The 27,488-nt window shown below is 41.6% G+C and overlaps 1 protein-coding gene across 6 annotated transcripts in view; it reads left to right on the top strand.

The window, feature by feature from the left end:
- The window catches only part of LOC140720845 (uncharacterized), a 202,431-nt gene extending 175,174 nt beyond the window's left edge, over positions 1–27,257 (top strand). For 5 of the 6 annotated variants that reach the window (XM_073035707.1, XM_073035703.1, XM_073035702.1 and 2 more), the window contains one exon: positions 13,755–18,577. In XM_073035707.1, the coding sequence (XP_072891808.1) occupies positions 14,160–15,044 (885 nt within the window). In that variant the 5' untranslated portion in view covers positions 13,755–14,159 and the 3' untranslated portion in view covers positions 15,045–18,577. Of the gene's footprint in view, positions 1–13,754; positions 18,578–26,342 lie in introns of those variants that run through there. The other variant, XR_012097267.1, reaches the window with a different exon arrangement.
- The last annotated feature ends 231 nt before the right edge of the window (positions 27,258–27,488 follow it).

Genomic DNA, 27,488 nt, shown 5'->3' with positions numbered 1-27,488 from the left:
TATTCACCGAGATTGCCCTTTCAGTTTCACAGCCGTCGGAGTGGTCAGTAACACCTGATATGGTCCTCTCCACCGAGGTCTGAGTTTCCCTCAATCCCAGTTCCTGATCAGGATAAATTCCCAGGTTCTATGGTGGGATAGTCACTCCTCTCTGCAGGGTAGTTCTCTTCCTTGTAAGCCTGTCATACCTATGAATGTAACGCTTGGAAAATTTTGGTTAGTTGGCATATTTATTTCCCCATCTCTTCCAATATCTAATTTTGCTGGTAGGCTTTCTGGGAGCAACGGTGCACAAGGTCTTGGTCGCCAGGGTATTCTCATGGGCCATCCATAAATGTTTTAAACTGGTGACAACCCCGCTTTCCCCTATGGGGTAACCTTCGTGGAATAGGGCTAACGGTAGGACCTTCAACCAAGTGAGTCCAGTCTCCGCTGTTAGTCTGGCCAGTTTACTCTTCAGAGTGCCATTGGCTCTTTCCACTCTGCCAGCGGCCTGTGGGTGGTGTACACAGTGGAATTGTTGCTGGATAGCTAGTTCGTTACATACCCCTTCATTTACTTTCACCACAAAGTGTGGGCCATTGTCAGAGCTCAGCATCTCTGGCAGGCCGTACCTGGGAATTATATCCCATAATAATACCTTCACAACAGTCACAGCAGTATTAATGGTAGTTGGAACAGCTTCAATCCATCTACTAAACGCATCTATAATAACTAAGCAGAATCTATAGCAATGTACTCTAGGCAATTCAATAAAATCAACTTGTAGACACAGAAAAGGATCCACCTGTCAAGGGAGTCGTATCCGGTGTGCAGGGTTCAGGTTACCAACCATTCCCTCCTTTCCCAGGGGTGTACAATTATGTATATAATCGGCCAATATTGGTAAAAACTGTGTAGGAACACAAACCTGTCCCGCTGGGGTGATCCAAAAACCTAGGTCAGGGTCTTTCTGGCACCCCATCGGGGACCACAGTTTGTGCTCCTCCTCAGAGGCGTCCCCCGAAAATTATGTACCTCTCAGATGTCCGGCAAACCCGTTCTGCTTTAGTCATGGAGGGTTGCTTAACGGGAATGATGGATACCATGGATATTTTGAGGAATTATTCCAAAAAGCATAGTCAATTTATTAGGTTGTAAATTGATTCTGTGCTTTAGAAATTGTCGAAAAGATTGACTTCCAAAACTGTTTTAATATAGAACATGACCAGAACACATGTGTCAGTGTGGCTATCTCATTTTTACATCTGTCACAATACTTGTCAACATTGGGAAATATTTTTGGAAGTCTCTCCTTCATCAAATGGTAATAATGTACAATTTTAAATTGAATCAGTGAATGACTAGCACAGATCGAAGAAGAGTTAACCAGCTTCAGAATCCATGTCCAATCCTCCCATATAAAAGGGAAATTGAGTTCCTTCTCCCAATCCTGTTTAATCTTAAGTAAAGGACGCTTATCCCTTTGTAATAATAAATTATAAATTCTTCCATAGAACCTTTCAATGAGGGGTTCATATTCATAATAGTATCTAACAAATCAGCCTCCAATATGTAAGGAAAGTTACTTAAATATTTTTGTAAACAATGTCTAACTTGAAGATATTGTAAAAAATGTGAATATAAGAGAGAATACTTATCGACAAATTGTTCAAAAGACATCAATCTGCCTTCTTTAAATAAATCCAAAAAAGAATTAATACCTTTATTTTTCCAAAGTAAAAAAAAGTGGAACACTCCAAGAAGGTTTAAAAAAGTAATTATGATAAATTATACTACAAAGTTTAATTTTTTTAAGATTAAAAAAATTGCGGAACTGGATCCAAATTTGTAAAGAGTGCTTAACCACAGGATATAGGTTTAAATTAGGAACTTTAGCTAATTGTATAGGTAGAGTAACTCCTAATAAGGAAGTAAAATAAAACTGTTTCACAGCTCTCAGTTCCTGGTCTACCCAGATTGGCTGTTCATTCCTATCAACCCAATATAACCAGAAGGACATACACTGCGTTAACAGCCCAATAATACATTCATAGATTAGGCAAAGTGAGACCACCATCCTTTTTCAACTTTTGCAAATGACATTTACCAATTCTTGGTCTTTTATTATCCCAAATAAAAGCTAGAATAATAGAATCAATCCAATCAAAAAACTTCTTAGTAAACAAAAAACAGGAATATTCTGAAATAAATATAAAAATTTTGTTGGGCGGAAGCAGGCATTTTGCTTACTTCTTCTGGAATAATCCCAAAAATTGCTGTAAATGGATTAGGTTGAACATCTACATCTATAACTTTAGATAATATTCCAAACACATCCCTCCAAAAATTGTTTAAACTTACACATGACCAAAACATATGAGTTAAAGTAGCCATTTCTGTGTTACATCTGTCACAAATAGGGCTTATATTAGTAAAAATATGCGTCAATTTATCTTTGGATATATGGGCCCTGTGTACTATCTTAAACTGAATTTAGATATGGCGTGTGCAGATAGGTGAATTATTGACTAAATAATAAATTTTACTCCACTGATTATCTGAAAGTGAATGTTGAAGTTGTACTTCCCAGGTGCGTTGAACCCTATCATTAGGCGACATGCAAGCATTCATTAACTGTTTATAAAGGATTGCTATTAATTGTTTTTGAAAAGGTTTAAACTGAAAAATAGCATAAGCCAAATTTAAAGAGCAGGCCGAGGGGTAAATTGGTAAAAAATCACGTAAAAAATTCCCAACCTGTAAATATCTGAAAAATGTGTATTAGAGATATCATATTTGTCCATTAACTGTGTAAAAGACATTAAACAGTCTTGTAAAAACAAATCTAAAGAAGTCCACTGAAGGAGTAAAATTGGCTTTATAAAGATCCTGATATTTTTTAGTAATTATAACACCTAAATATCTAAAAGAATCCATAACTTTAAAAGGAATATTATCATATATAGAGTCAGATTCATTTAAAGGAAGTAATTCACTTTTACTAAAATTTATTTTATATCCTGAAAGGTCTCCAAATTTGTCATTTAATTTTAGCAAAGCAGGAATAGATTATTCAGGCTTGGATATATATACCAATAAATCATCAGTGTAAAGAGAGATCTTGTGCATGATCTCATTCACAAAAATTCCATGAATATTTTCGGTTTCACAAAGAGCAATAGCAAGGGGCTCTAGTCTTAAGTCACATAACAAAGGACTTAATGGACAACCTTGGCTTGTCCCCCGTGATAGCTGAAAAAAGGAGACCTACAGTTATTAGTGACAACAGCAGCAATAGGAGCTTTATATATCATTTTAATCCAATTATTAAAATTAATACCAAAACCAAATTTTTCTAAAGTATTAAATAAATATTTCCATTCGATTCAATCAAATACGTTTTCAGCATCCAAAGATATAAGGCATTTTGTGGAGTTTTAGAAGAAGGTGAATATATAATGTTAAATAATCTCCGAACATTTGAGAAAGAACAATGACCCTTTATAAAGCCTGTTTGAACTTTAAAAATGATTTTACCCAAAATACTCTCCAACAGATTGGCCATTATCTTTAAGTGAATCTTAGCATCAACATTCAATAATGAAATAGGTCTGTATCAGGCACAATCAGAAGGATCTTTATCCTTTTTCAGAATTAATGAAATAGAAGCTTCATAAAAAGTAGAGGGTAAATCACTTTTCACAAAAGATTCTTTAAACATCTCCAACATATATGGAGAAAGCAATTTTCCAATTTTTTAATAAAATTATACAGGATAACCAGCAAGTCTCGAGGCCTTACCAGATTGCATTGAGAAAATAGCTTTATGAATTTTGGATTCAGTAATTTAGGCATCCAGAGTTTTTTGATCCTCAACAGAAATTTTAGGAAAAGCAATCGTTTGTAAAAAAAAAGCAACAACATTCATTTCAGAAGAGTCTACTGGACATTGAGATTTATAAAGTTCAGTATAAAAGTCTGGAAAAATCTTATTAATTTCTTCATAATCCCGAGCCAGGGTTCCATCTTTTCTACGAATTTTCAAAATTTGCCTCTTGGCTCCAGCTGATATTAATTGAGATGCAAGTAGTTTATTATTTTTATCTCCAAACATATAAAATTGGGTCTTTAGCTTAAGTAGATAACCTTCAATTGAATGAGTTAATAATAGGTTATATTATGATTGAAGTTCCACCCTTTTTTAAATGTCAATATTAGGGGAAGTCACATAGACATTATCTAAGTCTTTAATTTGTTTAAAAATTTTATCTAATTTTTGCTTTAGTCTGTTTTTTAAGTTTAGTTGAATAAGAAATAATCTGACCACATAAAAATGCTTTGAATGTATCCAATATAATTAATTTAGACAATCCTCCTATATCATTAAAAAGTAAAAAAATTCTTTTCTCTGGCTTTCAATAAAACTGATAAAGTCAGAGCTTTGCAATAAAGTCTGAGACATGTGCCATGGTGGACGGCCAAAAATGTCATCGTCAAATTCAAAGGACAAACTCAAAGGCGCATGATCAGGTATAGCAATAGCATCATATTCACAGTTTTTAACATTAGGCAAAAGACAGGGATCAACTATAATATAATCAATCCTTGAATATATTTTATAAACATGGAAAGAAAAAGAATATTCTCTGTTATCAGGGTGTAAATGCCTCCATAATTTGATCAACCCAAAATTGGTCAAAAAAGAGTTAATAACTGATGCAAAATGATTTGGAAGTTGTTGATTAGTTGAGCTCTTATCAATCATAGGATTTAAGCAACAGTTAAAATCCCCACCCATTAACAACATATACTCATTTAAATCTGGCAGTAAAGCAAATATTTTTTTTAAAAAGCAGGATCATCTAAATTAGGACCATACAAATTAACCAAAACAACCTTTCTATTACAAATCACTCCTTTAACTATTAAAAATCTACCATTAGAATCTGACTCAATATCCTCTTGAGTAAATATATTAGATTTAATAAAGATAGACACACCCTTAGTTTTGCTCTGAGAAGTAGCATGGAGTTGTTTTCCATTCCACCATCCAAAAAAATCTATTTTGATCTCCTGCCTTGATATGCGTCTCCTGAGCAAAAATTATATCAGGTTGGAATCGATTAATAATTTGAAGTCTTTTTTGTTTAATAGGATAATTCCAACCACGTATATTCCAAATTATTACATTAATCCATTTAACTGCCATACTATAATTTTATTCTAATTTACTTTATACATGCGCAGAACACATACCAATACGGGATTATCAAAGATGGCAGTGATGAAGAATAAAGCCATATAGAAAACACGCATGCTCCAGAACCACCCAATGGGAAAAAACTCCTAACTCTAAACCCACCCACCCTCCCAAAAGCCTGAAAAAACGGCAAGTGAACTAAGATCGATGCGAAGACATGGGCCACTCTGTTGGTCTCGTCTCTGCCTCCCCCCAGCCACGACATAAAATAAATAAAATGACCTTGCAAGAAAGACAGTAAAGTCTCAACAAAGGAGAGTGTTTACATTCTATCATGTGTTAAACAGAAAAAGAAGCAAAATAATATAATCTCTTAGAGAGAAAAACCAGCCCCATCTTAAGTTTAGCTTTAAATCCCTAAGAAAACTTTAAAATCAGTTATAGGGCACTATAATGAAACAGATTTAAAAAAGTTAATAGTATACTTAACTGAACTAAATTGATGGAAATATTAATTAGTAAAATCATAGTAACTTAACCCTCCAAAATAAATATATAAAAAGAAACCCTGTTGGTAGAAAAAACAACTACCAGTTAGTAATTTAAGAAACAACAAAAAAAAACAAATATTAGATAAAAGGAACAAATCCTTTTATCCTCTTTTCTCAGTCAAATATGTAATTAACCATTTAAACAGTCAAACTTGATCCGTAAATCTTCTTTCCAAAAAAAAAATCCAATAGGATGTAATGATGAGCAGGTTTTCTTTTCTTCTTTTATTAATTTGTCAATGAAATATCCAAATAGCCTTCATATATCTTCTTTTCGTAGTGTGAGTAATATACAGATAATCAAACAGATTTTCAGATAGTTCATTCGGTAGTAACGTCAGTGGCAGTGACAGGTATTGCCTGGACAAAATCCAGCTCGACTTTTGGGTCAAAGAAAGTACATGGGGAAGAATTAGGAGGAAAAACTTTCTTTCTTGTCGGGTAACTCAAAGAGGGGAATCATTTCTTATCATATGCTTGTTTCATTACCAAAGCAAATCTTGCTCTTTGTTCCATTACTTCTTTTGGATAATCTTCATAAAAACGGAGCTCAGACTCATTGAATCTGAAAACTCTGTTTTCTTGTCTGTCGCATTATTTGATCTTTAATTTTAAAGTGATGAAAACAAGCCAAAATAAATCTTGGTCTGGTTGAGTCTTTAAATTTCGAAGTGGACAGCCTGTCTGCTCTTTCAATAGCAGGTAGCTGTGATGAAATAGTCAGAAATAGATCATGAAAGAGCTTACCAAAGTAAACCATTAAGTCTCCATTTTCAGCTCCTTACTGCAATCCAACGATTCGTATGTTGTTTCTGCGAGACTTAGTTTCCAAATCAATAATCTTATTAACGATATTTTTCCAAACGGGTTGTAGTTTCAGACAGTTTTTGCTTAGTTGACTTCAATTCCTCTTCATAATTAGTAACTTGAGTTTCCATATCTTTAAGTTTTCCCAGAAATAAGTTCATTTCATTACATTCTTTTCCAGTTGATCTTTAATTGCCTTATTCTGATCTTGAATTGATTTCAGTGTCCGAACGATATCTTCAGGCCATGATGGCATTTCATCAGATCTTTCCTTCGGCGTCTTTCCTTTTTCATTACCTTTGTCAGTAGGTTCATGCAGATTCTTCCCACTTCTTGTAGACATAGACATATCACTCCCTTTCAAGAATCAGCAATTAAAAATTTGAAATTCAAAATTTAAGCTGTGAGCGGGAGAGAAGATGAAGAGCAGCACAGAATTAGTGCTACTCCATCGACAGACAGAGGGAGTCTCCATTCAAATTCACCTGTAATATTAGTTCCCTTCGGGGTTGATTGGCATTCGAAAGCCCTGTTCCAATGATATGTCAAAGCTCGTTGCATTCGATTTTGGTCATTGTCAGGCCAATCCATATTATTTGTTAATGATGTTGGCTAACTTAGTTGGTAAGCATTGGAGCAGTAGGGCATTAAATTGGGGGGACAGATTCCCATCATTAAAGGCTTAGTCTCCTGCGAAAGTGCTGTAGCAGGCCACAAAACTCATACAGGGTTGATATGCCAGACACGGGTTCGGGATCCCGTGTTTCCCTATCAGTTCTAACTTTAGACTGACATTCCTGCCCTTCTCTCCAATGTAGACCGGCCTTGGTTTGCTTACGTTGTTTTTCCTGCTGTTGTTTTCGGCACCCATCCATCCACTCACGCTCTGTTTTTAACGTCTCCCAACCTTTGGTGTTCCTTCTGCAGTACTTACCTCTATCCTGGTGGTCGCCAACCTGTCGATTGCAATCGACTAGTCTATCTTTGAGACTTTCCCAGTAGATCCCGAAAAAAAAAGAAAAATAAATACACAAATACTGTTGAAAGATTGTTTCCAGGTTGTGGGGTTTTAGTTCCATTCTTTCTACATCCGTGTAACTACACAGTGCACCCAACCACTGGGCCGCGAGGAAACAACATGAGTCAGCTGCACCTTTCCTCATTCCCTGTCAGCCCACTGTTGAACTTGAGTGCACGCGAGGTCATCAGTCGCCTAACCGCAGTGACACCCTCACGCCAGAGATCACCAGTTGGCCTCGGGCGGCCGGTGGGAAGTGCCGTCACTACTGGCCTGGAGTGCTGCCTCTAAACCTGTTTAGCACACTGAATGTTCGTGAGGAATCCGGTGCTAAAATATTCGCAGACGACCTAATTCGGGCTCAGCGTTTCATAGGTATCAGAGCAGCTACCGTGCTGTGATCTACTGAAACAAACTTTTGTCGGCTGATAGGTCCTACAAGGGGGGCGGGCATTTTACTAAGGCCAAGGTAGGGGTTCTTGGGCTTAAAATGGTTGGTGACCACTACTCTATCCCTTTATCTCATGCATTATTCCTCCAACTTGCTGATAATATACTGTTCCACTTTAAAGGTATGTCACATCTGGAATTTTTCCAGTCAGCCGAGGATTTCCTTCCACGCTGCTGTGTGGTGTTGTGAAATCATGTACAAGGCAAGTTACAGCAGTAGTTTGCCATTGCCTTCTGTTGAGTGAGTTGTTTTGTTCACCAGCTCTAACCCCAGCACGGATGAATGTGTGCAGGGGAGTCAGCTGGATTCGAACTTGGGACCTCTCGCCTCGAAGTCCAACGCTGAAGCCACTAGGCCACCAGTGGCATAGCCGGCAAAGTTCCACTTTACATCTGCCTTTTCCTTCCATTCCCTTTACAACAATTTCCACTTCTTTGCTCAGTTCTTTTTCCAAATCAAATTTACTGCTTGTTCTCATGAGGTAATAACCCAGGCTCCTGCACCCTCCCCCATCCGTGGCCACATTTTGTTCCCCAATTTCTTATTCAGCACTGCAGTCAACATTCACAAACATTTTTCCTTGTCTGGAGAACTCTCACACAAATTGTGTCGGGCTGCTGCTGGCCCAATCGTATCAATTGACTGCAATTGACCAATGGTCTCTAAGTAATTTATTGGGCACAAAGCCTCCTTCTCAATTAACAATGAGATAAATTTACCCGGCTGGCACCTCCTGCTTAATTGATCAATTTACCTGGCATGTCTGCCTCCTGGCCACTTAGTAAAATTTTGCCTACCTTATACAAATCTCCCAACAAATTCTTTCCCGATCCTGTCAAGGTATGTGATCAGCCTTGGGTGAGGCACCATACGTCCAAAGGAACTTAACGGTGAGTGACAAATTTAAAATACCCATTGGACTCCCGTTCAGTGTCCGCAGTCCCCAGAGTGGTCCAGCTGCTTACTCAGCCTGTCTGCTTGGCACTCCCTATATTGGGCTCCCGTTCGGTCTCCGCAGTCCCCAGAGTGGTCCAGCTGCTTACTCAGCCCGTCTGCTTGGCACTCCCTATATTGGGATCATGTCCGTGATGCCAAATGTTAAAGTTGAATCTGAATAAAACTCAGGAGACCAGCTTCTTATCGACACCACGGTTTATTGTGCATTCAAATGCCTGCAGGAGTTTGAGACCCAGTTGTCAAAGGGAAGGCACATAAGCACTGCCACCTTCTGACAAGTCGAATGACTTAGGTTACAGCCGTATATTTATACATAGTACATCCCATACATTAATATTGCAAGATGTTATTTGAACTGGCAAAACTGTGTGTTGATGCAAAACTTAATTACTTAGATAACAGAGTTTGCTAAATGGTTTTAATTATAGATGGATGTACTGTCCAGTCCTTATCAGTTATTACCTTTGCAAGGCCCTGACTTAATTGCAAACAGATGTTCATTCCTGTCCTTATCAGTGAGTCCTCCTCCCCTTACTCAAACGAGGATACAATGTATAATATTATCAGCTCTCAATGTGTCTCTCTGCAAGCCACAGAGAACTGGTAATGAGTCTGTCTTAGCTAAACGCTGAAGACTGAGTTCACTTCAGTTCAAAATTCCTATTCACTCCCAATTATTCTTTTAGCCAGAGGTTACACAGGTTCAAAATGAATTTTTTGTATACCCTCAATTCGTCAGGAGGGTTCAGGGGAAATATTTATGCCCAATATAGAAACTGGTGTTACCTGTGTGTATTGTGGCAATGCAAGAGGTGCTGGAGAATTTGTAAGTTGGAAGAAGTGGAGTAATATTTGCAAATCTGACTTTTTAAAACATAATTTAGCAAGCACACCACATATGGACAATATGAAAAAGCTTTGGTGAGAAAATCCTTCATTACCCGTTACAGGCCTGCTACATAGGTTGTGTGAGAGTGCAGATGAACTCGATCAAACCCAGGGGAGATCAAAGTACTTATCAACAGTGATTTGCTAGCTGTGAAAACGATTACCTCTCTGTATAAAATTCACTGTGCACATGTCACTGAGTTCAAAAAAGTGCACAGTACATGATTTATGTGCACACTGGTCATTACAAATTAGAGGGGACGTTGGTGGGAAGGTGGTGAGACCTCCAGTTTCCCTGATGTCCTCACATACAAGATGTGCACCCTGCACGTTAAGGAGTTGGAACCTGAAATGGATGATTTCCGGATCATTCAGGAGTTGGGGGTGATAGATATGACATGAAGAGAGGTGAGTTACACCCAAGGTGCAGGACACAGGAAACTGTGAGAGAGTCAGGAAGGGGAATGAGGTTAAATAGACATTGCAGAGTACTCTTGTGCCCATGAAACATAACAAAAGGTAGACCACTTTAGAAACTGGTGGTGAAGGGGATTATCTGACAGAGAAAAGTCAAAGGGGTGATAGGGGATTCATTAGTTAGGGGAACAGAACAAGAGGGGACTGATATCCAAGTGGTAAGGCATGCTAGTGCTAGCGTGGGTTGAACGGGTGATGTGGTTAAAATAAGCTGCAAGGGGAATGGGAGCCAGAATGAGCAAACAGATAATGGAGAGGGTGAATTGAATTGAATTGACTTTATTAGATACATACTTCATAAACATGAGGAGTAGAAATCTTTATGTTATGTCTCCATCTAAATGTACAATGTGTAATTTATGGTAATTTATAATAGATCGTTTGTACATAGGACAGTCAATATAACATTGAAATGCAATTGTATCAGCATGAATTAATCAGTCTGATGGCCTGGTGGAAGATGATGTCCCGGAGCCTGTTGGTCCTTTTGCTGTGGTACCATTTCCTGGATGGTGGCAGCAGGAACAGTTTGTGGTTGTGGTGAATTTGGTCCATGATATCCTTTGGGCCCTTTTTATACACCTGTCTGTGTAAATGTACTGAATAGTGGAAAGTTCACCACTACGGATGTGCTGGGCTGTTCGCAACACTCTCTGCAGTTTCCTGCAATTAAGGGAAGTACAATTCCCATACCAGGCAGTGATGCAGCCAGTCAGGATGCTCTCAATTGTGTCCCTGTAGAAAGTCCTCAGGATTTTGGTCCCCATCCCCAACTTTTTCAACTATCTGAGGTGACAGAGGTACTGCTGTGCTCTTTTCACAACACAGCCGGTATGTACAGACAATGTAAGGTGCTTGGTGATGTTTATGCCGAGGAACTTAAAGCTGTTCACCTTCTTAACCCCAGATCCATTGATGTCAATAGGGGTTATCCTGTCTCCATTCCTCCTGTCGTCCACAATCAGCTCCTTTGTTTTTGTGACAATGATGGAGGGTTTGTTTCCTTGACACCAGTCAGATGTTCAGATCATAGATAGATTCAGCAGTTAGATGGTTGAGACTGGTGCAATGAATGTGCTGAGCTGTGTATATCACAATGCAAGAAGCATCGTAGGAAAGCCTGATGAGCTCAAGACAAGGAATTATGATATTGTAACCAATATTCGGACTTGGTTGCAGCCAACAGCCTGAGGGATTTAGAGGAACAAATTTGTAGAGAGATTGCAGACCATGCCAATAAACAAAAAGGTTGATTCAGTAAATGATTTTAACTTTCCATTTATTGACTGGGACTCCTAAACTGTAAAGGACTAGATGAGGTAGATTTTGTCAAATGTGCCCTTAATCAATACGTAGAATTCCTATGTAGAAGTGTGCAATAAGCTGTTAGGAATTGATCAGGGCTGGTGACAGAAATTAGTGATCATAATGCCATGAGATTCAAAGTAAATATGGAAAAAGAGAGGTCTGGAACACGGGTTGAGATTCTAAATTGGAGAAAGGTCAATTTTGATGGTATCAGAAAGGATCTGACAAGTGTGGTTTGGGACAGGTTGTTTCCTGGCAAAGGAGTACATATAAGTGGGAGGCCTTCAGATGTGAATTTTTGAGGATGCAGAGTTTGTATGTGCCTGCCAAAATGAAAGTTGAAAGGGAACTGGTCCAGGGAACCTTGCTTTTGAAGAGAAATTGAAGCCTCATATATTTTGTTCCTCTAAATGCCTCAGACTGTTGGGTGCTACTGAGACCCATTAATGACTACAAGTCATGATTCCACGCACTGAGCTCATCTGAATTTTTTTGTTGTCTTCTTTTGGTTTCTCAAAGCTTCCGAATAGTTTTTGTTCTTTTGTTTACCCTCTCTTTGACATTTATGTTGGCTTTGGCTTCTCATTTTAACCACAGTTGTGTCCTCCTGTCTTTCTAATGCTTCCACTTCTGTGGAATCACTCAGGCCCCGAATTGCTCCAGAAACTCCAGCCACTGCTGCTCAATTGTCACTCCTACCCTTCCCCTTCCAAACAAGTTTGGCCAGCTTCTCTGCCATAGAAACATGGAGAAGTTCAGTAAAGAAACAGGCTATTTGTCCCATCAAGTCAATGCCAAAAAAGCATTTAAACTTGCAGTGCGATCTGGACCAGCTGGCAAAATGGTTTGAGAAATGGAAAATGGAATTTAATGCAGACGAGTGTGAGTTGTTGCACTTTGGTCTGACCTACCAAGGGAGGGCTTTCACAGTGACTGGTCGGGCACAGAGGAGTGTTGTAGAAGAAAGGGACCTCTTGAAGAAGAAAGTCCTTAATTTACTGGAAGTGGTATCACAGTTAGATAGAGACGGAAGGGAAGATTTTAGCCCAATGGCCTTCATGAACAAAAGTACTGACAACAATAGATGGATGTTATGTTGACTTGTAGAAGACATTGGTGAGGCCTAATTTGGAGTACTGAGTGCAGTTTTGGTCACCAACCTACAGGAAAGATGTAAGGACTTTGAAAGAGTTCAGAGAAAATTCACAAGGATGTTGCCAGGTCTGGAGTACTTGGGTTAAAAGGAAAGATTGAACAGGTCAGGACTTTATTCCTTGGACTGTAGGAGATTGAGGGGAGATTTGATTGTGATAGAGGGGCATAGATAGTGTAAATGCAAGCTCGCTTTTACCACTGAGATGGGGTGGGACTACAACCAGAGGCCATGAGTTAAGGGTGAAAGGTGAAATGTTAAGGTGAACATGAGGGGAAACTTCTTCACACAGACAGTCAGCCGGGTGTGGAATGAGCAGCCAGCTCAAGTGGTGCATGCAAGCTCGATTTCAACATTTCAGAGGTTCATGTAGGTACCTGCATGGTAGGGGTATGGGAGTGGGCAGATTAAATAGTTCAGCACAAGACCAGATGGCCCAAAGGGCATGTTCCTGTGTTGTAATTTTCTACAAGAATGTGAAATATTACAAAAGTTCACTCTGTCTTTTTAACAGCTGTGCGGACCAACCATTCACCTCAACAGGAATTTTTTATATGGCATTAAAACTGTGGCACTTTAAGTTAATAATACATAAATGAAAATCCCAGATGCACATCAAGAAAGGCGAATTGCGTGAGACTGTTTTTGTTACTGTGGGGCCAGGCACCCATGCAGCTCAGCAGGAACAGGGAATAATACCAATGGAGAGAGTCCAACTCAGCCAAGGTACAAATTGGAGATGGCAGAAATGCCCCATTCTTATAGAAACAGGAACAGCATCAGGGAATTGATGGTCATTCCAGATACCAGCACTCTGCCCAGTCAGGAGATGATTTCTCTGTCCAACCTGGGTAGAACTTCACTGTAACAGTATGATACCAGATCAAACCTTGGTAACTCAAGTAATCTCATCTGAAATGTTGTCCTACACCCATTGATGGATTTTGTAAATCTTTTTACAGGTTAAAAACAAGAAGGAATTTGTCTCCAGGAAGTTCAAACACGGCACACCAGTTTGGTTGTCTCTGTCCAGATATTTAAGAAGTGGAGCGAGGGATTCAATCGACCATCCTTCCTGCTCAGACTGTGGGGAGGGATTCACTCAGTCATTTGACCAACTGGCAACCCGTCATTTTACACAGGAGAAAGGCTGTTCACCTGCTCAAACAGTGGGAATGGATTCACTCGGTTATCACAATTGAAGGTACATCAGCAAGTTCACACTGGGCAAGGCCATTCACCTGTTCTGTGTGTGAGAAAGGATTCAGTCAGTCTTCCCACCTGTGGACACAACAGTCAGTTCACACCGGGCAGTGGCTGTCATCTGCTGAATATCTGGGAAAGGATTCACTCTGTCATCTGACCTAATGGCTCACCAGCGAGTTCACACTGGGGAGAGGCTGTTCACCTGCTCAGAATGTGGGAAGGGATTCACTCGGTCATCCACCTTACTGGTACATCAGCGAGTTCACACTGGGGAGAAGCCGTTCACCTGCTCAGTCTGTGGGAAGAGATTCACTGAGTCATCCACCTTACAGAGTCATCAGCGAGTTCACACTGGGGAGAAGCCGTTCACCTGCTCAGAATGTGGGAAGGGATTCAGACAGATATCCCATCTACAGAGTCATCAGCGAGTTCACACTGGGGAGAAGCCATTCACCTGCTCAGAATGTGGGAAGAGATTCGCTCACTCATCCAACCTACATAGTCATCAGCGAGTTCACAGTGGAGAGAGGCCATTCACCTGCTCAGAGTGTGGGAAGGGATTCACTCGGTCATCTCAACTACTGGCACACCAGCAAGTTCACACTGGGGAGTGGCCTTTCACCTGCTCAGAATGTGGGAAAGGATTCACTGAGTCATACACCTTACTGGTACATCAGCGAGTTCACACTGGGGAGAAGCCGTTCACCTGCTCAGAATGTGGGATGAGATTCACTCAGTCATCCAATCTACAGAGACATCATCGAGTTCACATTGGGAAGAAGCCGTTCACCTGCTCAGAATGTGGGAAGAGATTCGCTCACTCATCCAACCTACATAGTCATCAGCGAGTTCACACTGGGGAGAAGCCGTTCACCTGCTCAGTCTGTGGGAAGAGATTCACTCGGTTAGCTAACTTACAGAGACATCAGCAAGTTCACACTGGGGAGAAGCCGTTCACCTGCTCAGTCTGTGGGAAAGGATTCACTCAGTCATCCCAAATACTGGAACACAAGTCAGTTCATAGTGGGGAGTGGCCATTGTTATGAATCCCAAGGTTTCGTTTGATATGGACTGTCATTTTAAGAGAGATTAAGAAGGTGAATCAGTCTGACTTGCAGCTTGTTTACATCGCTCGCAGCTTGTTTAGTTTTAACTGAGGACACAGACACTGAGAGTCAGATGGAGACGGATGAAAAATGGAAGGATTGAAACCAGGGAACTAGTGGCCAAAGGTCACTGTTTAGAACTTTCCTATGCCCGCAAGGGTGGGTTAATTATCCATTCACCGTACATCGAATGTGTGGTTGTCACCTCATTTGATCCATAGGAGTGGATCTGATTTGGGATATCCTGTGGAGACCACTTATGTGTTAACCCTTGCCTGGGTGTGATGTGGTCATTCATTTGAAGATGATACCCCTCATGACAAGTCACTTTTGGTGATAATTCGTATGTAGATTTGTAAAGATGACGGATAAAATCTACAGCTACTGTTCTCTCATTTTAACACTGTGTAACCTGTAGAACAGACAGACAGACAGACGTACTTTATTGATCCTGAGGGAAATTGAGTTTCGTTACAGCCGCACCAACCAAGAATAGTGTAGAAATATAGCAATATAAAACCATCAATAATTAAATAATAATAAGTTAATCTTTGCAAGTGGAAGTAGGTCCAGGACCAGCCTATTGGCTCAGGGTGTCTGACACTCTGAGGGAAGATTAGAAAAGTTTGATGGCCACAGGCAGGAGTGACTTCCTGTGACGCTTAGTGTTACATCTCGGTGGAATGAGTCTCTGGCTGAATGTACTCCTGTGCCTAACCAGTACATTATGGAGTGGATGGGATTCATTGTCCAAGATGGCATGCAACTTGGACAGCATCCTCTTTTCAGACACCACCACCAGAGAGTGCAGTTCCACCCCCAGAACATCACTGTCATTACGAATGAGTTTGTTGATTCTGTTGGTGTCTGCTACCCTCAGCCTGCTGCCCCAGCACACAACAGCAAACATGATAGCACTGGTCACCACAGCCTCATAGAACATCCTCACCATCGTCTGGTAGATGTCAAAGGACCTCAGTCTCCTCAGGAAATAGAGACGGCTCTGACCCTTGTAAACAGCCTGAGTGTTCTTTGACTAGTCCAGTTTATTGTCAATTTGTATCCCCAGGTATTTGTAATCTTCCACCATGTCCGCACTGACCCTTGGATGGAAACAGGGGTCACCGGTGCCTTAGCCCTCCTCAGGTCCACCACCAGCTCCTTAGTCTTTTTCACATTAAGCTGCAGATGATTCTGCTCGTACCATGTGACAAAGATTTACACCATAGCTCTGTACTCAGCCTCATCTCCCTTGCTGTTCGACATAACTGCCTTCTCTCGACATTTACCCTGAATTACAAATATCTCTCTCATCACCTATTTTGTGGATGAACTGAACTTTCATACTTTACCATCTGAAGACTCCAAGCCTTGTTTCCCCCGAGCTCAATAGTTTGGGAGTTATATTTACACACATATATACACATAACACTGTTAATCTTTGTTTAACTTGTTTAAGTTACTATATTATAAGTGGATACTAATAAGCATTGTGGTTTTCACATCAAAAACAGACTCCAGTAGTAGTCTGTTGCTGCTAGTTCATTTCTGAAGCGTTACGGTTCGTAACAAAATGGGGCCTGCATCTGGGATATGATCAAATTTGAGGATTGATTAATTATCGATTTCATTGGGGAAATCTCTTTTGATTTATTTCTGTGTGGAAAATTTGCAGCAATGGATGTTGATCGATGTCAGGAAGTGCCAACCTCTGAGACATTAGGGGACGCCAGAAGGGTTGAGTTGTTGAGTATTGCTGAAAGGTTAAAACTTGCTAAAGTGAAATCGACAATGAGGAGGGCACTGATGCAGAGGATAATAGCTGAACATTATGTATCTGAGAGTGTGTTTAAAGTGGAGGAGTTGGAGGTGTTTCCTGAAAGTAAACCTAGTGAGCTTGAGCTCCAGTACAAGTGAGAAAAATTAAAGATGGAGGCTGCGGAAAGGCAGAGGCAGATTGAGGCTGGAGAGGCAGAAAAACAGACAGAAAATTGTCTCATAAAGTATAACAAAGGGGAAGGCTCAGCAAGCCTATTCTGCTTTGACAGTTAATGAAGCAGCTGATTATTTATACTGCACCAATCAGCACCACTGGGCTATAAATGTGCAGGAGCTGTGTGTGGTTCAGTGCTTTGCTCAAGGACACACATGCTGCCTTGGCTGAGGCTCGAAATCATGACCTTCAGATCGCTAGTTCAACACCTTAACCACATGGCCACGCACCACACATTATGACATAGTGAAACAGGCTGTGCTCGAAGCTTACGAGTTTTTCCCAGAAGCATACAGGCAAAAGTTTAGAAATTTGAAGAAATCTGTGAACCAGACTTATATGGAATTTGCTTATGAGAAATTTGTGTGTATTGCCCGCTGGTGCACATATAAAAATGTAAATGATGATTTTAACAGCTTGAAAGAGTTGGTTTTAATTGCAGAATTCAAAAAGTGCGTCCCTGATGACATAAAGACGTATTTAGATGGAAATGACTCTGCCACTATGCAAGAGTCTGCTAGATTAGCAGATCAGTTTGATTTAACTCAAAGTTATGTTTACCCTGAATAAGAGTTTCGAAAAGAGTAGTGTTCTGCACTAGATTCCTCAATGTTTGGAATGTGTCCTGGGCCTCCGAGAGACAAAGCCACGGATAACGGCCATTTTCTCTTGGAGACGGAATTGTGTATTGAATACTGTACGATTCATCGAAGCCCCAGTCAATGAACAGAGGGGGTTGGTGGAGGGATTGCATCATCCCAACCTGTTTGACTTCTGAGACCCTGTGAGTCAGGATAAAAGAGGGTCTGGGGAACAGCCCTTGACACACACGCACCAGGAGAAACGCTAGAAGTTCCGTGACAGCGTTTAATAGCAATAGCCGGTGGAGGGCCCACGTGTGTCCTTTCCCGTTGCCCCGGGATTGAGGCCCTACCACGGAAGGCGGCTTAGCTAAGGAAGAGATCACCACCGACGCCATTTCGAAGGATCGACATCATAAAACGGAAAACCGCGCAAGTTCTAAGCCTCCGTCTCTCTCTCCAACCAAAAGCTGCAGCTTGAATGAACTTGAGTGACTTTTAGATAGATAGATAGATAGATAGATACTTTATTCATCCCCATGGGGAAATTCAACTTTTTTTCCAATGTCCCATACACTTGTTGTAGCAAAACTAATTACATACAATACTTAACTCAGTAAAAAATATGATATGCATCTAAATCACTATCTCAAAAAGCATTAATAATAGCTTTTAAAAAGTTCTTAAGTCCTGGCGGTTGAATTGTAAAGCCTAATGGCATTGGGGAGTATTTACCTCTTCATCCTGTCTGAGGAGCATTGCATCGATAGTAACCTGTCGCTGAAACTGCTTCTCTGTCTCTGGATGGTGCTTGAATGAACTTGAGTGACTTTTATATTTCCATCGGACAATACATTATCCCCTAGACAACAATAGAGCTATTTCTTATTGATTATTATTATACCCCGCGCTTTTAGATTTAGTATTGACGACGTGTATTATCTGTATGTTTGCATTAATATTATTTTTGTGTATTTCATCAATAAATACTGTTAAAAATAGTACCATCAGACCTCAACGGACCTCTCTATCTTTCCTTGTAAGTGACCCAGTTACGGGGTACGTAACAGTAGCAGGGATAACCAGGGTAAACCAGAAATTAATGCTGGGATTTGTCACACTTGTCAAGTTTTGGCTAAACGTAATTCAGGTCATCCCAGTGACCCCACTCCGGCCTATACCTGCATTCGGTGAAAACCTTTTCCAAAGTTATAGTGGATTGTGTTGGCCCATTGCCAAAGACTAAAGCTGGCCATCAGTATCTGCTAACTATTATGTTACTGCATCCAGATTCCCAGAGGCAATGCCTCTCAGAAATATTAAAGCTAAAAATGTGTCGAAGGCTCTTACCGAGTTTTTTTTTTACTTTATTCGATTTGCCTCAAGAAATCCCGTCTGATCAAGGAAGTAATTTTATATCTGGATTATTCCAACAGGTATTTTATGAACTGGGAGCAAAACAAATTACATCGTCTACATACCATCCGGAATTACAAGGGGCTTTAGAAAGATTTCACTCTACCCTCAAAACAATGGTTAAACACACCGATAGCCTTCCACTGGTCCCCCCTTTTCCACACTGCGAGCAAAACCCACCCTTTCGTGGGCACTGAAAGTTCATCCAGTGTCTATTTCTTCTGTATTTCTGTCCGTGTCCTCCGTGAGTCTGTGTGTCTGTCTGAAAATCCAGCTGAACTTGTATATATCCCAAATATGCTGAACGCCAACTGCCCATTATATAGCTCCGCCCTTCCGTAACCGTGGCGACTCACGAGCTGTTCGGTGCTCTCTCTCTCTCTCTCTCTCTCTCTCTCCTCTCTCTCTCTCTCTCTCTCTCTCTCTCTCTCTCTCTCTCTCTCTCCTCTCCTCCCTCTCCCTCTCCCTCTCCCTCCTCCCTCTCCCTCTCCCTCTCCCTCTCCCTCTCCCTCTCCCTCTCCCTCTCCCTCTCCCTCTCCCTCTCCCTCCCTCCCTCCCTCCCTCCCTCCCTCCCTCCCTCCCCTCTCTCTCTCTCTCTCTCTCTCTCCTCTCTCTCTCTCTCTCTCTCTCTCTTCCCCCCCCCCTCCCTCTCCCTCTCCCTCTCTCTCTCTCCACAATCCATATTGAATACACCTTAGGATCTCGTCACAGTTTTCACAGATAGCGAGGGTGTCACCAATGTGGAAATGTAGTTTACTTGTAGTACCAAACTGGCATTTTTGTCTGTAACAAAATGAAGCCCGTCTTGTGTCGGAGTGTTTTGGTAAAAAATTTCGTGCAACATTATACTGAGTGATCCTGTGTACCTGACTGCAGACCGCAGTCCCTACACTGTATTCCATCTGCCACTTCATTGTGTGTTCTTCAAACCTGTCTGAATCCTTCTGCAGACACCCACTTTGCTCTAAGCTGCCTATACGGCACCTACCTTCGTAGCAACTACAAAGTCGGTCACCAAGCCACCAACTCTGTCATCCAAATCGTCGACGCTAACATGAACAGAAGCAATCTCATTACCGACTCCAGAGGAACGCCATTGGTTACCGGTAGCAAACAGAATAGGCTCGCATTGTTCTAACTATTTGCCTCATGGCAGTAAACCAATCTTCGATCCGTGCCAGTATCTTTGCTGTGATACCATGACCTGGGATGTTGTTTGGCCGCCTCATGTGCGACAAGGCGTTAAGAACCATCTGAAAATCCAAGAGGAAAACATCCACTGCCTCTCCTTTGTCTATTCTGCTTGTTATTTTGTCAAAGAATTCCAAGAGATTTGTCAGGCAATATACATCCTGAAGAAAACCTTAATTTGCCCCACTTTAGCATGCGCAAAGTACCCTGAAAAATCATCCTTAATGGAATCTAACCACTGACTAACTGTTCTATAATTTCCTTTCTTCCGCCTCCCTTCCTTCTTAAAGAGTGGGGTGACATTTGCAACTTCCTAGTTCGCCAGAAACACTTCAAAATCGAGACACTCTTGAAAGATCATTACTCATTCTTTAAGAGAAACATGTGTGGGAAGGTCTTCACTCGGAGGCGGTGAGAATGTGGAATGCGCCGCCAGAGCAAGTGGCAGGCTCGATTTTCAATATTTCAGAGAAGTTCGGATGAGTATATGGATGGGAGGGAATGGATGACTATGGTCCCGTTAGAGGTTGCTGGAACTAGGTAGATTAATGGCTTGGCACAGACTAGAATGGCTGAATGGCATTTTCCTGTGTTGTCATGTTCCGTGACTCTAATGACTTCACAAACTCTTCGACTACCTCTTTCTGAACCCTGAGGTGTACATCATCTGGTCCAGGAGTCTTATCTACCTCCAGGCGTTCCAACTTCCAAAGCACATTTTCTCATTAGTAATGCCATCTATACTCACTTCTGTCCACGATACTATTGAATTATTGTTTTTTTTAAAAAAAGATGATAAGTCAGAGTAAGAAGTGTAGTGGTGCAGGAGAGGAAGAATAACGAGGAGGTTCTTCATCGGTGAAACTCGGAGAAGGGTGTTAATTTTTTAAAAAATCCTCTTCAGGTGTTTTTCTTAACGAAACCAGAATTGAGCACTGCATGCCGGCATGTGTAAAACTAATGCAAAATACACACCACTAAACTTAAATGAGAGCATAATACAGAAACATGAAGAAATGGTCACTGTGGAAGATCAAGTGACCCACTCATGTCCGTCCACAGAAGACATCCCAGCGATCTGAGCACACAGTTTCTTAGCCAACTGAGAAGTGAGTGTGCTTCGCGACCGCTGTGTCTCAAGTTATACTGGGTGGAGCTAAGAAACAAGTAAAACATAATAATTATTATTCTAGGTTAACAAACCCTTTATAGACAGTCGATCGTCCCTTCATCATCAAAGGTAGAAGAATTAATTAAATAGTAGACCTGTATTCTAAAGATATAAGCATGAACATTAGACAGGATAAGTGCAGAGCAAAATTATGAAAGTTGTAATAGAGCTGACAGTGTATGAACCAGATCAGCCAGATACAATACAACTGAGAGACGGATATTAAACATAAGACCAAAAGACGTGGGAGCAGAGTTAGGATATCGAGTCTGCTCCGCCATTTCATCCTGGCTGATCCAATTTTCCTCTCAGACCCAATCGCCGGCTTTCTCCCTGTATCCCTTCATGTCCTATCTAGTCAAGAGTCTATCAGTCTCTGTCTTAAATAAGCACAAAGTCTTGGCCTCTACATCTGCCTGTGGCAACGAATTCCACAGATTCACCACACTCTGGCTAATCTCATCAACGTTGCAAATGGATGACCCTCTATTCAGAAACTGCCTCCTCTGGTCCTAGACTCTCCCACCATAGGACGCATTCGGACATCATCCAGCCCATCGGGGACATTGAATAGATTTAAATTGAATCACCCATCACATTCTCTTCATATGACAAGATATTCAGCTCTGGAATCATTTCCATAGACCTCTGTTAAACTCGCTCAAGTGTTAGCCCATCCTTTCTAAGATCAGCTGCCCAAAACAGCATACACTCTCGAAATGAGCTGTTGTGCTTTTTCAGTTCACGGCTGGGATGAACAGACCACGTGAGGTCCTCGGTGATGTGGATGGCAGGAACTTAAAACTGTTCACCGTCTCAACCCCAGATCCATTGATGTCAATAGGGGTTAGCACGTCTCCATTCCTCCTGTAATCCACAACCAGCTCCTTTGATTTGCGACATTGAGGGAGTAGCTTCTTTTACTTGACGTCACTGTGTCAGAGAGATAACTTTTTCCCTGTAGGCCACTTCGTTATTTTTTTGAGATTAGTCCAATCAATGTAGTATCGTCGCCAAATGTAATTAACAGATTGGAGCTGTGGATTGCGATACAGTACTGGGTATACAGGGAGTAAGGGAGGTGACTCATTACATGGCCCTGAGGGGTTCCTGAGTTGAAGGTCAGAGGCGTGGAGGTGAGGGAGCCCACTCTTACAACCTGCTGGCGATCTGAGAGGCAGGGTCAAGGACGAGATCTCTGAGCTTCCTGTCGAGCCTGGGGGCAATTATGGTGTTGAATACTGAACTGTAGTCCAATAATAGCATTTTCACATAAGCATCCTTCTTCTCCAGATGTGTAAGGCGTCGGTGGTGTGGTAGGCATATCATAAGTGGTCCAGCGCCCTCCTTTCGTAAAAGGGTTTCATACACTACTGACACAGGTCCGCGTCAGTCACCAAGTAATCTCCACGCCCCGCTGTGTCCCCACAACCTCGTGTCATTCCGCATACCCATCCCATTGTCCACTGCCCCGTGTCAGGGTCCAAATTAATCACACCACCCGCTCACGTCCCAGAGCCCTGTGTCAGTTCCCAAAGGAATTAACCTTGTAAGTGGAATTATGATGATATTAGGCTGAAACATCAAAGTATCAGTCGGGGACGGAGATGTCCTGGAAAATGCATAACGGAAATGTCAGTGTGTTTTAGGCTGCACTTACAAGGGGGTTCTGGATAGGTTTGCCCCATTCAGACAGGGGAAGGACGGTAGGGTGAAGGAACCATGGTTGACAAGAGATGTGAAACATCTGTTCAAGAGGAAGAAAGAAGCTTCAGGAAACTGACCTCAGGATTTGAAAGCAAGGATCAGACATGGCTGTAGATTTACAAATTTGCCGGGGACAAACCGAAGAATGGAATTATGATAACTAGAAACATCTACAAAAAGTCTGCAGTAAATTTAAGGAAAATCCCAAGCCATTCTTGATGTATGTGAAGAAAAGGATAACTGGAGTGAGTGTAGGACCTGTTGGGGATAGAAGATGAAACAGGCCCCTGAGGTCGGGGGAAGAAAGGCAGGTCCTGAATGAAGTCTTCAGTACAGTATTCATCAGTCACAGGAACGTTTGTGAGGAGAGCGTTAAACGGGTGATGTGTGACAACATATCGAATTTAAGAGAGAGGATGTGCTGGAACTTTAATAAAAAACATTAGGATAGGTAAGTCCTCTTGTGTGGTCAGGGAAATCCCTGGGTGACTGCTGGAAGCGGTGAGTCCTACTTCAGTGACGGGCAAATTATTGGAGAACATTCTTAGACACAGGAATTAGGAGAATTTGGAGAAGCATTACCTGATTTGGGAGAATCGGTATGGCTCTGTGAGGGGCAGATCATCTCTCACGGGTCTGGTTCAATTCTGTGAGGATGAGGCGGTCAGCCTTCGGTTAAACATGGTAGGACCTTTCAGAACGTTAGAAGACTTGGCATCCTGGTAAAGGTGACTTGTGGATTCAGGACTGACGCCTAAGAAGGCAGAGAATAGTTGTGGATGGAGCGTTTTCCCTTTGGATGCTGGTGCCTGTGGTGCCCTGCACAGATCTGTTCTGAGACACCCCGGATTTCTGTGCTTTAAAAATGATGTGAATAAGGAAGTGGAACGGTGAATTATTGTATTTTCAATGATGTGGAATTTGGTGGAATTACGGAGAGTATAGAAGATAATCAGAGTTTACAACAGGACAGTGACAGGACCCAGAGCAGCGCTGAGAAGTTACAGATGGAGTTCAACCCAGAAAAGTACGAAGTGATTCACTTTGAGAGGATGAATTTGAAGTCAGAGAGGTGATACTTTCTCGAGTCAACCGAGGGTCTCACGTTAGTGCGAGTTCCACAATGGAAACAGAGTGATGATACGTTCTCCAATAAGCCGAGGGCCGCTCATCAGTATGAGAACCACAATCGGCATGTAGCGCTGCACTGCAGGAGCAGAAGGAAGTGTGATTGACAGGTGAGCTTGAACACATCCGCTGTTCTGCACATACTTAGAGTGACGCTCGAAGTGCAATATACCTGACAGTAAATCAGGAGAAAAGAAATACAGCTTCGTAACAAATAATAGAACAGCTTTGAAACCTGCGGAAGATTCCCAGATTTCACTTGCTACTTTTGTTCAAAGAGAGAATGGATGGAGAAATAGTGGTAAAATTGTGGCAGGTTTGAGAATATGTTTAAAGTTAAATAGACTGCATCGCAGGTCACGGGTATGTGGTGGTCAAGTCATTCACTGGCAGAGGTCAGGTTCCTGCCAAACGGCCCATGTGTGCGCTGGAAAACATTGTTCTTCAAACTATCCGCAGCCCTCGCTAATCTCCCGAAAACACGTTCCCTTTTTGATCACAGATCTCTGGAATATCGCTGTGGATCTTTTAAATTGTGCCGTGGAATACATGTGCAGTGTATTTTATTGTAACACGTGTCAGCTCTCACTGTGATTTCCAACACTCAAACCGCCCGGAATGACTGGAACGAACGAAAGAAAAGAATGAAGAAGCGTTCTCCATTTCACCCGCCAGAACAAACTCCTTCCCTCAATTTTGGAAGAAAATGTGCTCCGTTGAATGCTACAAAATAAATCGACTTCATTATGAACGCCTCCATAAACACTGATACAAAAATGTCCTGTTTCAATAGCTGAGGTCAGTTGTCATGGAACATAAATTGGCAAATTCACATTATACTTTGGTTTAAAGTAAGAAGATTGCAATGTCCCTTGAGGAGTCAAATTCGTGACACGGTGACAGAGTGAGTAAAAATAGTTTAACGTAAGTGTTTGTGCAGTTGGTTGTCACTAATGCCCCTGACGTGATAACCACGCTAATTGCCTCAGTGGAATTGCTCTCTCCTCAATAAAAGTCTGCTAAACCGATCGCCAGTCCATCTGAGCAGCTGAAACGCTCCGTACAACTGAACGCTGCTTCTGACGGAATATGGGATATGCGGCGATTTACTACATCGCGGCCATTTTCTATCCCACACTCGTAGCGGTTGGCGTCCCCGGTAAGATGCTGGAGTTGCTCACTTTATGTATGGTGCCGTCGTTACTGTACTGCGGTATCCGCACTGTTACTGAGCACAGATTCTACCATCGGCTGAAACGTGTTCCCGGAACGGAGGATTCAGGCATCTAATGGTTTTATTTTCATTATCCGTACTTTGATAGCAGTGTTTTCTTTCTTTTGTCAATTAAGTTGGTGCCGATATTGTCGTTGTTTCACAATTTCACATCGCTAAGCTTTCTGAAGTGATGCTGGTCACTGCTTTTCCAAGCCCGAGTCTCTATCAGTGCAGACAGTTCGACCTTATAACAACGTGGCAGCTTATTTAAATGACACGTAGGTCTGTTCCTCTGTAAGTCAGTAAATGAGAACTCGTGCTTTATATCTCATTGACTCCACTTTGTCACGGCTACAAACAATCCCTTCAGCTATTTCACCTCTAATAATGGACATGATGTTGTTTACAGGAGCGATCGACTGCTCTCCGGTACGTGAGTCGGGGAACTCAGATGCCTCGCTCTAAAGTGTGGGAATGTCGCCAATCCACTGACACTCACATCCGTCATTGTCCTGCAGCCGGGGTGCAGCGACGGAGACCGCACACACTGGATTCCCGCTTTCCACTTCCAAACTACCAAACCCTGCACAGCATCGGAAGAATGGGGGCATTCACGGAGATGCTGCTAACAATATTTCGATTTTATTTCCAATTATCTTGTAGTTAATTTAACAGCGACTGTGATCCTCTCTCGGGGAAAATGCATCACCCGTTACCTGGTTGGAATGGCAACAGCGGATCTGATGGTGGTTATCGATGTTACTTTAGTGGAACAGACCAACTTTATCTCCATTTAATCTAATTATATTTCTATTTTTTTTTCAATTTCTTGCAGTTAATTTAACGGCGATTGTGATCCTATCTCGGGGAAAATGCGGACTCTCCAAATGCATCACCCGTTACCTGGTTGAAATGGCGACAGCGGATCTGATGGTGGTTATCGTTGTTGCTTTAGTGGAACAGACCAACAATATCTACATTTATTCCAGATCCCTGCTCATCACTCCTGTATGCGCTCTGACAATTGTATTTGTGACTGTAACGACGGACTGTTCTGTTTGGTTGACGGTCAGTTTTACCTTCGATCGCTTCATCGCAATATGTTGCCGAAAGCTGCGGGAGCGATACTGCACCGAGAGAACAGCAACGGTGGTTATGGTGACCGTGGTTATAGTGAGCTGCGGGAGATGTGTCCCGATTTATTTTGCCATTGAACCTTATGACATCATTGACAACATTCCGTGGCGGTGCACCGGCACATATGAATACGCTACTTCACCCGTGTGGAGAGGATACACAATACTGGACTGTATTTTAACACCATTGCTACCAATCGGCTTAATCCTGGTGTTTAACGGGTTAACCGTAAGACATATCATTGTGGCAAATAGGGTCCGCAGAAAGCTTCGGCATAGCAGCGACAATCAGAAAGATGCCGAGGTGGAAAATCGCAGAAAATCGATGATTTTGTTATTTTCTATATCAGCTAATTTCATATTATTGTGGATGCCCAATGTAGCCCATTCCCTGAAATGGCGATTGGAAAACTATTTCTACGAGGACAGATATTTGAGTTCCCCGGTATACATCCTACAGCAATTTGGGTTCATGTTGCAAATGCTCAGCATGTGCACCAATACTTGTATCTATACACTGACACAGAGGAAATTCAGAGAAGAGCTGAGGAATGGAATGAAGTATGTGTTTACATTAAATGGCCATCTGTGTAGATAACGCAACTGTCTAATGGTAAGTCAGCGGAGTTTTCAATTAAAGGCGTTTTACAATTAAATATTTTGCCAAATATGCCATTAATTCAAACAATCATATTCCGGAAATTGCAGAATTGGCGGAATATTGATTACTTCATACAGTTCTGAAAGGTAGCAATGCAAACGTTCAATGCTGCTGGAGTTAGTGTTAAATTGGTTCAAGTCATCACAGACACTCGATTGTCACAAGGGCAGGGATGGCTTCAGGA

This window comes from Hemitrygon akajei, unplaced genomic scaffold (assembly GCF_048418815.1).
Source record: "Hemitrygon akajei unplaced genomic scaffold, sHemAka1.3 Scf000047, whole genome shotgun sequence".
NCBI classification, from domain to species: domain Eukaryota; kingdom Metazoa; phylum Chordata; class Chondrichthyes; order Myliobatiformes; family Dasyatidae; genus Hemitrygon; species Hemitrygon akajei.
Note: the sequence above shows the minus strand (reverse complement) of the source record. Positions and strands in the feature narration are given on the sequence as shown.